The sequence below is a fragment of the Mirounga angustirostris genome, unplaced genomic scaffold, assembly GCF_029215605.1.
Source record: "Mirounga angustirostris isolate CCGP_5_RB_7025 unplaced genomic scaffold, mMirAng1.0.hap1 SCAF_5, whole genome shotgun sequence".
Taxonomy (NCBI): Eukaryota; Metazoa; Chordata; class Mammalia; order Carnivora; family Phocidae; genus Mirounga; species Mirounga angustirostris.
Window position 1 is genome coordinate 165,224,394 of NW_026991713.1, and position 14,319 is coordinate 165,238,712.

A 14,319-nucleotide genomic window follows, 5' to 3' on the forward strand; every position below is an offset into this window, starting at 1 on the left:
TCTGCCTCTCCCTCTACCCTTCCCCTCTGCTTGTGATCTCTCTCTCTCTCTCTCCCCCTCAGATAGATAAATAAAATCTTAAAAAAAAAAAAAAGTATAAAAATAGGGGCGCCTGGGTGGTTCGGTTGGTTAAGTGTCCACCTCTTGATTTCCACTCAGGTCATGATCTCAGCATTGTGGGATGGAGCCCCCTGTCAGGCTCCCTGCTCAGCAGGGAGCCTGCTTGAGATGCTCTCTCTCCTCCCTCTGCCCCTCCCCCTGCTCGCTTTCTCTCTCCTCTAAAATAAATAGATAAATCTTTAAAAAATAAAGTCTAAAAACAGCTAAAATTAAACTGCATTGCTTAGAGATGTAGATGAGAGTGGTTAAGCTTGGAAACAAGGAAATGATTGTCAGAAAAGTGAAGATGCTGGCGACCTCTGGCAGAATGGAGGTTGTCTTCATCAGGGAGGACACTTGGAGAATGTGGGGGGTGGCAATGTGGTTTTATGGGTATCTCCTTTATAATTATTCTTCAAACTGTGCATATATGGTTTTGCACTTTTCTGTATCATATATCCCAACTAAAGAGAAAATATGCATGGAAAAATACATACCATATTTAGGAGAGGGGGGAATGAGATTAGGGAGGTGTGTGCAGATACAGTTGTGTTTGTAATTTTGTGTTTCATGAGCTGGGAGCTAAGTATATGGGTTTTCAGTTATTGTCCATAATTGTTTATATGTCTAAAATATTTAAATCGAAATTAAAACTAGACGGCAATATGGAAAAGAAGATGGATGCTTTTGTTTCTGTTTTCATTTCCTTTATGGTTGTTAAATTATTTATTCAATAAATTAGAATCAGGAGAGAAAACACAATAGCTAAGTCAGTACTTTAGAGATTTGCTGGCATTCAGAAGTTCTTTAGGGAGACATGGAGAATAGAATCCAGTTACTAATCTCAGGGCTTGATCTCAGGCCTGTTTGTTTGGTTTACTCTTGCAGAAGTGATCCTAGGGTATACAACTGCCTGCGTCCTGCGAGCAGCTCCCACCTCTGCTTGAGTATCTGCTACTCACCCCATCCCTCTCTCAAAGTCTCACTGACCTTTCCCTGCAGCCCTCATGTGAACTGGCCTGGAAGTCATTCCACTGTTGGGTGGAGATGGCTGCTGCTTTCCCAGAAAGCCTGCTCCAACCCCTTCCTACTCATTCAGCAAGTCCTCATTCCAGGCTGCTGATCTTGGATCCCGCCGCCCCTCCTCCCCCAACTGTGTAAACAGAAATAACTGGGAAACTATACTCCTGAAGGAAATCCTCAGCAGGACTGGAAAATGAAAACTCCAACACATTCAGAATGCAATGTAAGACTGGTTGGACATGGATTTCCCTACCTCCTGAGCCTCTGGGGCTCCCTTCTCATTTTGTTTATACAGCCTTTCTTTTTTTTAAGATTTTATTTATTTATTTGAGAGAGAGAGAATGAGAGACAGAGAGCACGAGAGGGAGGAGGGTCAGAGGGAGAAGCAGACTCCCTGCCGAGCAGGAAGCCCGATGTGGGACTCGATCCTGGGACTCCAGGATCATGACCTGAGCCGAAGGCAGTCGCTTAACCAACTGAGCCACCCAGGCGCCCTATACAGCCTTTCTTTAAGGAGTTGGAATAACTGTCTCCCTGAGAGCCCTTAGTCCCGTGTTTTCTCCTGTGGATTCCTAGGGGAGGAGAGGCCATCTGGCCGAGTGGATAAATGGAAGGAAGCTGGTCCAGGTAACTCCTTGTTCAGTTGAGTTACTTAGTGAACCAACCCAGGATCTGCTCAGACTCCTTGCCATGTACAATCATAAAGTTCTCTTTTATTATTTAAGCTAATTTTGGTTGCAGTTTTTGATACAGCTGAAACATCCTACTTACCATAGGATAGAAAGAGGAAATTTTGTTATATATACTGTTGAGAAAGGCGGGAGCAGTTAGTGACAAATAAGAGGAAGCCTCCAGGGGGCCCGTTTGGGGCAGTGCTACTCAAAAGTGTGGTTCATGGACCTGCAGCATCAGAATTACCTAGCAGCTTGTTAGGAATGCCAGGGTAAGGGCTTCACTCCAGACAGACCAAATCATATTCCCTGGAGGTAGGGCTGGGAATCAGTATTTTAACAAGGTCCCCCTCAGTGATTTGGATGCAACTGAAGTGGGAGAAAACACTGACCTAGAAGCCTTCTGCAGCTGGGAGTGTGATTGGTCCAACAGAGGAAGTGCTCTGTCTCTAGCTCACGGCCCACCTCTCTGAAGCTGTCCCGATCTTCTAGATCTCAATTTCCCTTTTCCGTCACAAGAGTATGGGGATCAGATGAGGAACTGGGTGTAAAAATGGTTTGAAAGAGCTCAAGCCTTGATCCCTAGCAGAGTCCTTGAGCTGGCCCAGCCCCTACGAGGGGCCACAGCGGCTGAGGCTGCAGACAGGATGTCAGCTGCTTTGGGGAGGGCCTGTCTCCGTCTGCGGAGGAACTGGCAGGTAGGGGATGGAGAGTCACTGCCATTCCTAATTGAACTCGGTTACTCCAATTCTGCGTTTTCTTTTTTCAGATTCCTGCTTGCCCTTGTGGCTTGAGGAGGGTTGGCCCCTGCCGCAGTGCTGCCCCTCCTCTCTTACAACCTCAGAGACCTCAGCCGTCCTCCCGCCACATCCTCCACATCCTCAGCCCTCCTCCCGCACCTCTACTGAGGTGACCTGGTTCCCCGCCCCCCCGGCTTTCCCTGGCCTTCGACGCCCGAGGAGGCACGGGACCCACTGCCCTGCAGACAGACAAACGGCTAGGTCGTGAGCCCTGCCTCCTCTCGAGTTCGGAGGCGTCGACCCCGATGCGGGAACCACCCTCCGAGCCAACGACGAGCGCCCGCGTAGAGGCGGCGGCCTCGCGAGCCAGCCCCGCGCGCCGAGCGAGACAGAGCGGGTGGAGAGGGCGCGACCGCCTGCCTGACGGCCAATCAGAGCAGGGCAGGCAAGCAGGCCCGGCTCCCAGTGGCCACTCAGGCGCAGGCCGAACGCGCTGCCTGCTCTTGGACTGGACGAGCTTCCTGCCAATCAGAGGCGGAACAAGAGGAGCCTCGGCCAATAGCGGGAGGCGGCCGGGTCAGGCGGGTGGCCCTGCGGTCCGCGCGGGGGTCCGCGAGCCAGTTGGCGCTGAGGGAGTGGCCGCCCCCCCGCCCTCGCGCGCTGCGCTCTCGGCCCCCCGGGCCCGCCCGCCGGCCGCGCCGCGTCATGTCAGGCGCTGCTCGGCGCTAGTGCCCGGGCCGCCGCCGCCCGCCGAAGCCGCGCCCACTGTCCAGAGCCAGAGGGATGGTGGTAGTCACGGGGCGGGAGCCAGACAGCCGTCGTCCAGACGGTGCCATGTCCAGCTCCGACGCTGAAGACGACTTTCTGGAGCCGGCCACCCCGACGGCCACGCAGGCGGGGCACGCGCTGCCCCTGCTGCCCCAGGAGGTACCCGGGGGGTGGGGCGTGGGAAGGGGCGCAGAGGGAGAAGCAGGTGCCCCGCAGAGCTGACCTTGGGGTGCGAGCCGCGCTGAGGCTGGGGTCAGAGGTGGGGCCGAGGGCGGCGCCAGAGGAGCTGTGCTCCCGGGCCCACCCCCACCCCCCCAGTAAAACGCACCAGGTGTGTCTTCCCTGCCCCGGGGCACACCTGCCCACCCCCCCCAGCACCCCCCCCCCCGCCTTCCCCCAACCCCCGCTTCCAGTATTCACTGACTGCAAGGCTGGTTTAGGCCCACCCCTCTGTCCCATCCTTACCGACTAGAGGAGGGAGGGTAGGCTGTGGGAAGGGGACCTCGGAGTCCCGAGAGGAGAGTGTCTTCTAGGAAACTGAAGAGGAGGCCTTCGTGGTGGCCCAGACCTAATCTCCAGCTGCCCAGAAGGTGGGGTAAGGGACTGTGTGCAGATAAGAAGCAGGCCAATGAATGGATGTGTCCACAGTCACCCGACAGCTCCATGGCTTTCCTCTGCTAGCTACTGTGCTGGGGTGCGCCTCCTGGCCTTACTGTGTATGACAGGATCGTTTTTAGAGCCGAAATGACCCTCAAGAGAAAGGGAAAAGAGGAGGAAGGTGGGGCACTGCTGGGCACTGAAGAAGGAGACTAGGAGGTAGGAGCTAAGGTAGTGCTGGATCAGGGAGCCTGTTGTGATGTGTGGAGTGCTAGGAAAATGGACAGCTCCGGAGGGGCCGGGCTGGACTGGGGGTGGCTGGTCCTCTTGGCATTAGAAGCCTGAACTCTCAACGTCATGAAACACTTGTGATAATGAGCAAAACCCTGGAAGTACTCTTTGCAGTTGGGGGGGGGGGGGGAGCCATCAGGAACACTGGTGTTTATCTTTTGTGCACTGTCCTTGGGAAGACAATGTGGTTTGAGAGAAAGAGCGCAGGACTGTAGGCCAGTTCCCCCACAGGTACATTGTTCCATGTGAGATCTAAAACTGTTTTTTTTTTTTTAAAGATTTTATTTATTTATTTGAGAGAGAGAGAAGGGGAGAGAGCACATGAGAGGGTGGAGGGTCAGAGGGAAAAACAGACTCCCCGCCGAGCAGGGAGCCCGATGCGGGACTCGATCCTGGGACTCCAGGATCATGACCTGAGCCGAAGGCAGTCGCTTAACCAACTGAGCCACCCAGGCGCCCCTGAAACTGTTTTTGATTGCTTTTTCCTCTGTGCCTCAGTCTTTTCAGCTCTACTATGGAGCAGACACTGGGACTGGTATGAGATGTCCTTGGAAAAGGTGTAAAGAGCTCCAGAAATGTAAAGTATTATTATCCCAAAATGATATTTGAGTCCTTGGTATGCACATACAATAGTTTTAGAGGAGCTGTAGAGTAAGTAGAAGGCATTTGCTGTCCTTTGGTTGCAGAAGAGTAACAGTGCATACATACACAAGAACTGTGTATTTTTTTCATTCACTCATTCATTCATTCATTCACTCATTCATTCAGTGCATATTTGGGTCTTTACGGCAAGCCAGGCACTGCATTAGGCTCTGGGTCACTTTGATTTAATGTATTTGTATCCTACTTTATTGCACAAAGAATTTGAAAACACATTATTTTACTTATATGTGGAATCTGGAATCTAAAAAACAAACAAAAAACAAAGCATAAATAGACTCATAAATACAGAGAACGAACCAGTGGTTACCAGAGGGGAGGGAGTGTGGAGGGATGGGCAAAAGGGGCGAAGGGGAGTGGGAGGTAGTGGCTCCTAGTTAGGGAATGAATAAGTCCCTGGGACAAAAGGTACAGCGTAAGGAATATAGTCAATGATATCGTAATAGCGATATATGGTGGCAGGTGGTAGCTACACTTGCGGTGAGCAGACAATAAGGTATAGACCTGTCAAATCACTGTGTTGTACACCCAGAACTAATATAACATTATGTGTCAACTATACCTCCAAAAAAAAGTGGAAAAAAAAATAGAACTGGAAAGCTGGGGGAAAGGACTATCTAGATAATTATACACTGGAGCCTGAGAGATGTCATATTAAAAAGTGTGCACTGGTATAAAATTTTAGTTAGTCTGGAGGTTCATGGGAAAATTAGAGAGAACTGGCTTCATTTCTTTTAAAACCACAAGCAGTGAAGGCTATTCCGCCCCCCCCCCAAAAAAGTTCCTGAGCATTTTAGGGAGAACCTAGAGCTTCTCTGAGCCAATCTATACTGTCATTCCCTATTCCTCCCCCTGCCCTTGCCTCCAGAACCTGAGATGGACTAGGGACTGATCTTACCCTACAGATTAAGTAGGAGAGAAGCGGTGAGGTAGTGAGGAGTGGATGCCTGGAATAATTCCACAAACATCTCCGAGCCCCGCTGTGGGTGGCCTCGTGATTAGTGAATAAGATGCTGTCCCTGCCCTCAGGAAGCTTGGGGTCTAGAAGGGTAGGCTCACAGGAGTAATTAAGTGCCAGTGTATCATGCTAGGCAGTATAAAGAGGAGAGCATGGCACATGGTGAAGGCACGATGGAGGGAATACTTAGTTAAGTCTGTCTTGGGGCAGGCGAGGGACAAAAGTGCAGAAATGCTCACAAAATCAGGACACTTGAAGAGAAGCTTTTCGAATGAGTAGATGCTGCCAACTTCCATGGTGCCTCGGTGTGCACTAGAGAAAGGTACACAGCTGGGCTAGCAGACCTCTCGCAGATGGGTGCCCTTGAGCACACCGCATGTAGGGCAATTGCATTTGCTAGATGGACAGAGGGAGAGTGGAAAGAACATTCTGGACAGAGAAGACAGCATAAGCAAGGGCATAAAAGTGGTAATAGAGCAGAGATAGTAGAGCTGGGGTGGGGAGGCCTGATTTAATGGCTATTAGGGGGACAGTGGGGTGGACTTGGCAACTGAGGAGTGTGGGCAGAGGGAGGAGAGAGAGAAGAGCATCAGAAGGAGCATTCCCAGATTTTAGCCTTGGGTGCGTGAGTGGTGTAGCACTGATGAGACCCAAGGAGACTGCAGGCAGAGCAGCCCCTGCTCTCATTCCCCAATGCCTGGCTGAAAGTGCCGGTGGTTCCTTTCCAGTTTCCTGAGGTTGTCCCCCTCAACATTGGAGGGGCTCACTTCACCACACGCCTGTCTACCCTGCGGCGCTATGAAGACACCATGCTGGCGGCCATGTTCAGCGGGCGGCATTACATCCCCACAGACGCCGAGGGCCGGTACTTCATTGACCGGGATGGCACCCACTTTGGGTATGTTTCTCCCTCTTTGGTCAACTTTGTAGTCCTAGTGAGTGTCCTGGGTTTCGGTATGGGGCTTTGGTGTCTTCTATAATACCTAGAAGAGGAGATAACAAATGTACTGATGGAATTCAATCAATGTGTTTATTGAATGAGATCAAAAGTCATAGTTTTTTTCCCAGAGGAGACGAGGACAGCCAGAGAAATCCCAGGTGACACACACTGGCTGGATGTGGTGAAACTGCTTCTGTCCTGTGAAATTTAAGACCAGGAAGTTGTGGGCGCCTGGGTGGCTCAGTTGGTTAAGCAACTGCCTTCAGCTCAGGTCATGATCCTGGAGTCCTGGGACCGAGTCCCACATCGGGCTCCCTGCTCAGCGGGGAGTCTGCTTCTCCCTCTCACCCTCCTCCCTCTCATGCTCTCTGTCTCTCATTCTCTCAAATAAATAAATAAAATCTTAAAAAAAAAAAAAAAAAGACCAGGAAGTTGTCATCTGTGTGGAGCAGGTGTGATCCCTCCTGGAGGTGGGAGATTCTAAAGCAACTTCTTGGGGAAAATCCTCAGATTCAGATTCTGGGGCTCCACATTGCCCTTAGGGAGGGACACAGTGTGGGACTGTGGTTCTCAGACTTCCTTCAAGAGTTTAAAACAAACGAACAAAAAAGGTGAGGGAATGGCCAATATGTGATTGCCATCCTTTAATTTTGCCAAGAAAAGTCTTTAAAAAAAAAAAAAGCTTCAATTGTGACTGTCATTTTAATACTAAAACATGGAAAGACACAATCTCAAAAAAGAAAATGGCCCTTCCCAAGAAAGGACTTCTGACACCTTACACATGAACAGCTTAAAGACTTTATGTTTTAGTTTCCTTATTTGTGAAATGAGAAATAATGATAGCTGCCTCACAGGCCTGCCATGCCAATTACATGAGGAGCCTTGGTGTGACCCCTGGCCAGGTCCTTCCAGAGCATGTGGCTAAAGCTCTTTGCCCCTTCAGTCTAACTTTGGAGATGACTAGAGAACTAACATGGTTCTCCACCTTCAACAGATTGACTAGGGAGGCAAAAACTCTCCAACCACCACGTCTCTGTGCTGGCCTCCAAGTAGGATTGCCTGCACTGGGAGAAAGGACATTTTTATGTTCAGAAAGGAGCCTCTGGTCAAACAATTTACTGTGAACCATCTGGGTGTCCCCATTGGGCTGTCAGCTGCCTCCAATGCTGAGAAAACAAAGTGTCACATCACTCTGCAGAGCTATAAAAAGATTTTTGTTTGCAGGCTGTTTGGGGGAGGAAAGTGCTGGCCCCGGCTGGCAGCTCCCACAACACTCTTAGCTGGGCCTTGCCCCAGGGTTATGTTTTTCAGAGCGGACCAAGGTTTGCGTAAGATCCTGGAGGGCTAATTTGGAAAGGGGTTGTGGTGAGGGGAAACAGGGTTTGGCTGTAGGCTGATGTGCCCATGCCCAGGTGGCCACAGCTGGAGAGGGTCAGAGCCAGGCAAGGGTGTGGTAGAAAGCAGGTTGTTGTAGCCTTTATCCTCGGGCTGCTGGACTACAGTGGCCTATGATTCATGAGCAGCAGATGAAGTTGCCTAAAGACTCAGATAAAATAAAATAGGGGTATAAGGCATTTGGTCAGGTACATTTCTCTGCTGGTGCAGTTCATGTGCTCCCAGCACCCCCGCATGAAGGCTGCTTGGGCCGCCGCCTGGGGCCGTTTCCCATTGTGATCAGTGAGTAGCACTTTGGATTAGGGTCTGGACCACTGTGGGTATGGCCTTGGAGTCAACTGTGTCTGCATCTGGGCTCCTGCTAGCTGTGACTCCTTGAGTAAGGGTATTCCTTGACCTCTCTGAGCCCCTCTTTTTCCTCATTTATAAAATGGACCTAAAATGGCACTTACCCACAATGTCATTGAAGTGACTAAATGGGATAACACATGAATAGTGACTGACACAGGTTAGTACTTCTTAGTGAGTGTTAGCTGGTATTACATCATGGTCAGAGACTACTGTTGAGGCAACATCTTGATCTTGGGGTTTACTCACATATCTTTACAGAAAAGACCTTCCCACACCTACCAGTAAAGGATCTGATTATTCTTAGCACTAAAGAATTTGAAGATAGAACTAAAAGAACTGAATATTTATCTTAAGAAAATGCAGTATATGATTTTATTCACTCCAGGAACCAGTTTGTTCAAGTGTTAGGGGTAAGCATTTGATGTCTTTATAGCTACCGAATAAGACTAATGGCAAGGTTATATAGAAGATGGGGAACCATTCTACATTGCTGGTGGAAATGTAAAATGCTACAACCATTTTGTTAAGCATGCACTTCACCTTATGAGCGAACAATTCTACTCCTAATATATACCCAAGAGAAGTTGGTACATGTGTCCCCAGAAAGTCTTTACAGGAATGTTCATCACAGCTTTCCTCGTAAGAGCCCCAAACTGGAAACAACGCAACTGTCCATCAACAAGAGAATGGGTAAATAAATTACAGCATATCCATTCAATGCGGGGCCACTTAGTTTGTTACAACATAGGGGATGAATCTCAGAAACATTCTGTTGAAGGAGAGAAGCCATGGAAGAGAACGTACTGTGTGCTTCCACTTACATGAATTTCAAGATGAGGCAAAACTAATCTTCACTGATAGAAGAATTCTGGGGTTGAATTGGAAGAGGCAGAGGGAAACTTTGAGATGGAAACGTTCTGTATCTTGGTGTAGGTGGTGGTTGTAACCAAACTATACGATTTGTACCTTGATTGCACATTAATTGTATCTCAATTTAAATATATAGATTAAGGAGTCTAGAAATCACATCTTTCCATTATTCCTATGTATACCCAATAATAACAACACCTAGTAAAAATAAAAAATATGACGCCTAATAATAGTTATAATAGTAATGATACTGATAATAACAGCTCCTAATGCGTATTGAGGACTTACCCAGTGCCAGGTATTTTCCAAGCACTTTTTATCTATTAACTCACTTAGTCCCTTCATTCCATTATGGGGTAGTTTTGTTTTTTTTTAATTTCCCCCCTTTTACAGATGAGAAAATCAGGGCACAGAGAGGTTAGGTTCACTTACCCAAGGTTACACAGCTGGTAGTCTGGTCCCAGATTCTGTGCTCTAACTACTATGTGTCACCGCCCAGGTCCATTAGCTCCTTCTCACCAACTCTCTTTCCTTCCTGCTCAGAGATGTGCTGAATTTCCTGCGCTCAGGGGACCTGCCGCCCCGGGAGCGTGTACGGGCTGTGTATAAAGAGGCCCAGTACTATGCTATCGGGCCCCTCCTGGAGCAGCTAGAGAACATGCAGCCTCTGAAGGGGGAGAAAGTGCGCCAGGCATTTCTGGGACTCATGCCCTATTACAAAGGTGAGGGGTCAACTGCCCAGTGTGGTCGAGGTGTGGGAAAGGAGGGTTACAAGGCATCTATCTGGGCCTAGGTCTTCACCAGAAGAAGTGGGTCCGAGATTCATCTACGTTACTCAAGATTGGAGAGATTCCTGCTTCCCTTTCTGTCCTCCCCTCCCAGTCACACTGGGAAGATTCAGGTTAAATAAGACCCACCTTGCCTGTGACATCATCAAATCACCTTTCAAAAGGATTGTCCTCATTCCTTCTTTTTGGTTTCCTTTTGCCATGGCGATCCATGATCCTGTTTAAGTTTGTGCCCTTCATAAGCCCACAGATTCCCTTCTGCAGGATCTCTCTCCTCTGTTGGATCCTGCCTTCATTGGGGCTCTCTCTTTGTGCCCTGACACTGCCTTGCCCACCCCCCACCCCAACCTCCTGACCCCTGTCCCAGTGATGGGTGCTGTGTTCACCCCACAGACCATTTGGAGCGGATTGTGGAGATTGCCAGGCTGCGTGCGGTACAGCGGAAGGCCCGCTTTGCCAAGCTCAAGGTGTGTGTCTTCAAGGAGGAGATGCCCATCACCCCCTACGAGTGTCCTCTTCTCAACTCCCTGCGCTTCGAGCGGAGCGAGAGCGATGGGCAGCTCTTTGAGCACCACTGCGAAGTGGATGTGTCTTTTGGGCCCTGGGAGGCTGTGGCTGACGTTTATGACCTACTGCACTGCCTGGTCACGGACCTCTCAGCCCAGGGCCTCGTCGTGGACCACCAGTGCATTGGGGTGTGTGACAAGCACCTCATCAACCACTACTACTGCAAGCGCCCCATCTATGAGTTCAAGATCACATGGTGGTGAGTAGCCCTGGTAGGGAACAGTCCCGTCAGGGAGGGCGTCCATCCTCTTTAGTGGCTCTGGGGTAAGATCCCTGGAAGGGATACTAACTGCCCCAGACCTGCTGGGGTGAGGACCAAGTCCTGAGGCACAGCGCCAAGGGGATGGAGGTCTCCTGGCAGCTCCAGGCTCCCGGCTGTACCTCGGGATCAGGCTCAGGCTCAGGGCTTGTGGCCAACGGGCACTTGGTACCTGCACTCACCTGACCTTTCCTCAAGGCACAGCAGTCTTTGCCTGAGGCTGATGGGGTCTGGCTAGCTAGGGCTTGACCAGGAAGTCCAGAGAGGTTTTGTCACTCTCTTGATCTTGCAAGAGAGTTTCTGCCCTTTTTAGTGCCATGTTACCAAACTAATAGAGGCGTAATCACTTCCTCAGCCCTGTTCGAGTGTCCCTTTCTTGTGCCTAGCATATAGGTATGAACACAGAATATGATGGGGGATTTACCCAAGGACCTACCCCACAGCCCCTGCCTGAAGAAGCAGCATCTTCTCTCCCTCTTCCCCCAGGGATAGTTCCACGCTTTGTTTTAGGATGTGGAAAGACTCTTCCTCCTGAAACATATTCTTCACCACCTTTTGGAGATGCAACCATAGTTGCCAAAGCCAAGCACCAGGTTGGCCTTAGAAAAGCACAATGTTTACAGCCCTGCCTTAGGGCCTTGGCTTCTCCTACCTTCCACCAACCTTCCTTGCTTGAAGGGTTATCTTCTCAGGGCTGTAATGCAGATTTCAGAGGTTCCTTTTGCAGATTCCCTGAGTCAAGCAGGCAAGTTGCATAGATCTTCTGTTATCTATGGGAGGTAACATCCTTTCTGGAGGCTCAGGATCTCTTTGGCTGCCATTTCATGGTTAGCATCCAATTTGTGGTGAACCTCTGTAGATAGGAACCCCCCTCTTTTTTAAACCCTGCTGCTTTATCCTGCTCATGTTCTCCTAGGAGAGTGTCTGTTCTGAGGAAGCAGAGAAAGGGTTGGGTGGGAGGCGCAGCTATACCAGGAGCTGTAGGACGATAGCAGCAAACCTCCATCACGTTCTGCTCCCCGCATCTCAGAGAGAGAAAAGGATCCACAAGGTTCTGCTCCCACTGCATTTTCTTCTTGCCCCATCTGCAGACTAGGGCAGTTAAGCAGGCTATGGACATGCATCTCCTAAAGGAAGAGCTATGCAGCACCAGCAATTGGAACATAACATTTCTGTGCTGCATTAAGGGCTTCTCCCTGTAATCACGACTCTGCTTGACTGTCCTTTGTGTTTGGTAGGGAGATTTTTTTTCATATGTAAAACACTGGTGAGGACAGCCTCACTGGTCTCAGTCCTACAAGACCAGATTGGCGAGGTAGGGCAAGGGGGAACGGAAGATGTCTGCATCCTTCTGAGGAAGAGAAGGCCAAGTCCTGGGACCTTGCCAAACTCCTTCATGGGGCAGTGACCTCCTGACCCTCTGTGGAACAGGGATTCCGGGGCGTGGCTTTGCACTCACGTTGTATGGTGGAACAGAGGTGCAGACTGAGATCTAAGAGGAAGGTACAGTCAGTTGTTCAGGTTCAGAGATACGTGTTCTCTCTATTGTCTTCATCCACAAATGAATCATCACTATTCTGGAGGTGATGTCCCCGCTTGAAGCTTACTCCAACAACATGGCTCTTGTCTTGTTCTAACAGAAGTCTTTCGTTTAAGTTGCTCCAATAGGTGTTACTGCCTAATACAAATTCATTTTTGGACAGACACTGAGGCAAGCTGTTCAGGAGAAAGGCAGTGTGAGTAGAAAGGAGACAGTTAATCCCAGTGCTTTCAGTTATCTGGCCTAGGCTCCTTCTCATTCCCACCCCCGGCACAGAGCATCACAGTACCTTGGTTATTTAGAGTCCATACATGTAAGATAGAGTGATTGGTAGGCTCAAATGCAAGTTTGCTCAAAAATAGGCCCTGAAGACTAGCTTAGGGCTCCAGGGATGCTGGATAAGGACACTGTCCCCAGGCCCCTTGCTAGAGACACTCCTTTGGATCCCTCTGGCCCTGTGTTGTCCTCACAGTGGTGTACTTCATGCCATTGTGGGAGAGACAAGGCTCTGGGCCAGTAGACCAGGCAGAGCAGAGATACTGGCAGCCAGCTTAGAGCTCTTTCCAAATGAAGTAAAAGAATTCAGTGGCCCAATCTGGCCATTCTCTGATGAGAAGCCAAGGCCAAGATGAAGAGTGCTTTTGGATGTGGTGGTTTGAGGTGATGGCCTCCACATAAAGGTCATATCTGAGGAAGTGACTTCTCCCAGTTGGATCCCTTCTCCACTCTAAATGGTCAGGCCTAGAGCATAAGAAGGGCTGGGTTAGGAAGGAGGGTTCCAAAGGATGAATGCTTCGACCCAGTCGAAAGAGAGTGTATTTTCATAGAATTCTTGTGCATAACATTGATGGGTCAAACCAAGTGCCTGCCTTCGGAGCTTCCATTATGTTTGACTTTGGGCGCCTTTTCTCCCAGGTGTCATGCTCACTGGTTGGGAAGGGGAAAAGTTTAGGAGATGGGATTATATGGTGCAATAGCAGCCATAACAAAATTCAACAAAAATGAAAAACTCAATGGCAACAAAAAAGATTGAAACAAAACCACAGTGAAACACATCACCGCATCCCAGATGGAGGAGTTCTTTGGGTAACGCTCTAAATAGAAGAAAGAGAGGAACCGTCACCATCCTTATCTACCTTTGGTTAACTCACGGGGCTGTCCAGTGCTTATCATGTGGAAAGCAGTCGACTGTGCTCTGAAAGCTTCTATTCTTTCTTCCTGGGGCTTAGGATATTCTGGTTGCTGTCTGAGCCTTGTGCCTCAGGCTGTTCAGGTGACATAATCTTCCTGTTCTGTGTTGCTTGTTGGAGGACTGGAAGAATGACATTTGCAAGCCACAAGGTGGGGTGAGCCTCAGTGTGCAATCTTGGTCTAAGCTGGATCCTGAAGAGGTTCAGACAAATGACAACAACAACAAAACAAAAACTACTTACACTGAGCAGTTTGATCCCAGTTAGAATTTTAAATATCCTTCTGCATACCTTCTGTCCATATTTGGTTCTAAGTGATTAAGCTTTCTTAGGTACCTTTTTGCTGGGGCTCTTTCATGAAGGTAGTACCTGCCTTGTGATCCTTAAAAGAGGGAGGCTTTATTCATCAGAAGCCGGAGTGTGGGGAACTGGAATGGGAGAGGCACTTTTTGGAATTCTGGAAGAAACATATATGTATACATATGTTAATTGGGAGAAGGGTGGGTTGGCAGGGGTTGACGAGGCGGGAACAAAGACTGGGTATAGGAACAGGTTGCCTCTGGAGTATGGGAGGTCACCTGGGCCCACTGTCTTCCTTCTGTATGGTGTTGG

The 14,319-nt window shown here is 49.4% G+C and overlaps 1 protein-coding gene and 1 long non-coding RNA gene across 11 annotated transcripts in view; one reads left to right on the plus strand and one right to left on the minus strand.

Moving 5' to 3' along the window:
• The window catches only part of LOC135364578 (uncharacterized), a 33,894-nt gene extending 30,009 nt beyond the window's left edge, over positions 1 to 3,885 (minus strand). The window contains exon 1 of the long non-coding RNA XR_010411972.1: positions 3,767 to 3,885. This is a non-coding gene — a long non-coding RNA (uncharacterized LOC135364578). The remainder of the gene's footprint in view (positions 1 to 3,766) is intronic.
• LOC123844704 (BTB/POZ domain-containing protein KCTD7) overlaps positions 3,022 to 14,319 on the plus strand; it is an 86,550-nt gene continuing 75,252 nt past the window's right edge. For 2 of the 10 annotated variants that reach the window (XR_010411970.1, XM_054507620.2), the window contains exons 1-4: positions 3,022 to 3,460; positions 6,536 to 6,705; positions 9,907 to 10,085; positions 10,545 to 10,917. Coding sequence is in view for 8 of the 10 variants with exons in the window: in XM_054507620.2 (XP_054363595.1) it covers positions 3,317 to 3,460; positions 6,536 to 6,705; positions 9,907 to 10,085; positions 10,545 to 10,917 (866 nt within the window). In the remaining 2 variants the exon portion in view is untranslated. The remainder of the gene's footprint in view (positions 3,461 to 6,535; positions 6,706 to 9,906; positions 10,086 to 10,544; positions 10,918 to 14,319) is intronic. The other 8 variants (XM_064593046.1, XM_064593045.1, XM_064593041.1 and 5 more) reach the window with 6 other exon arrangements.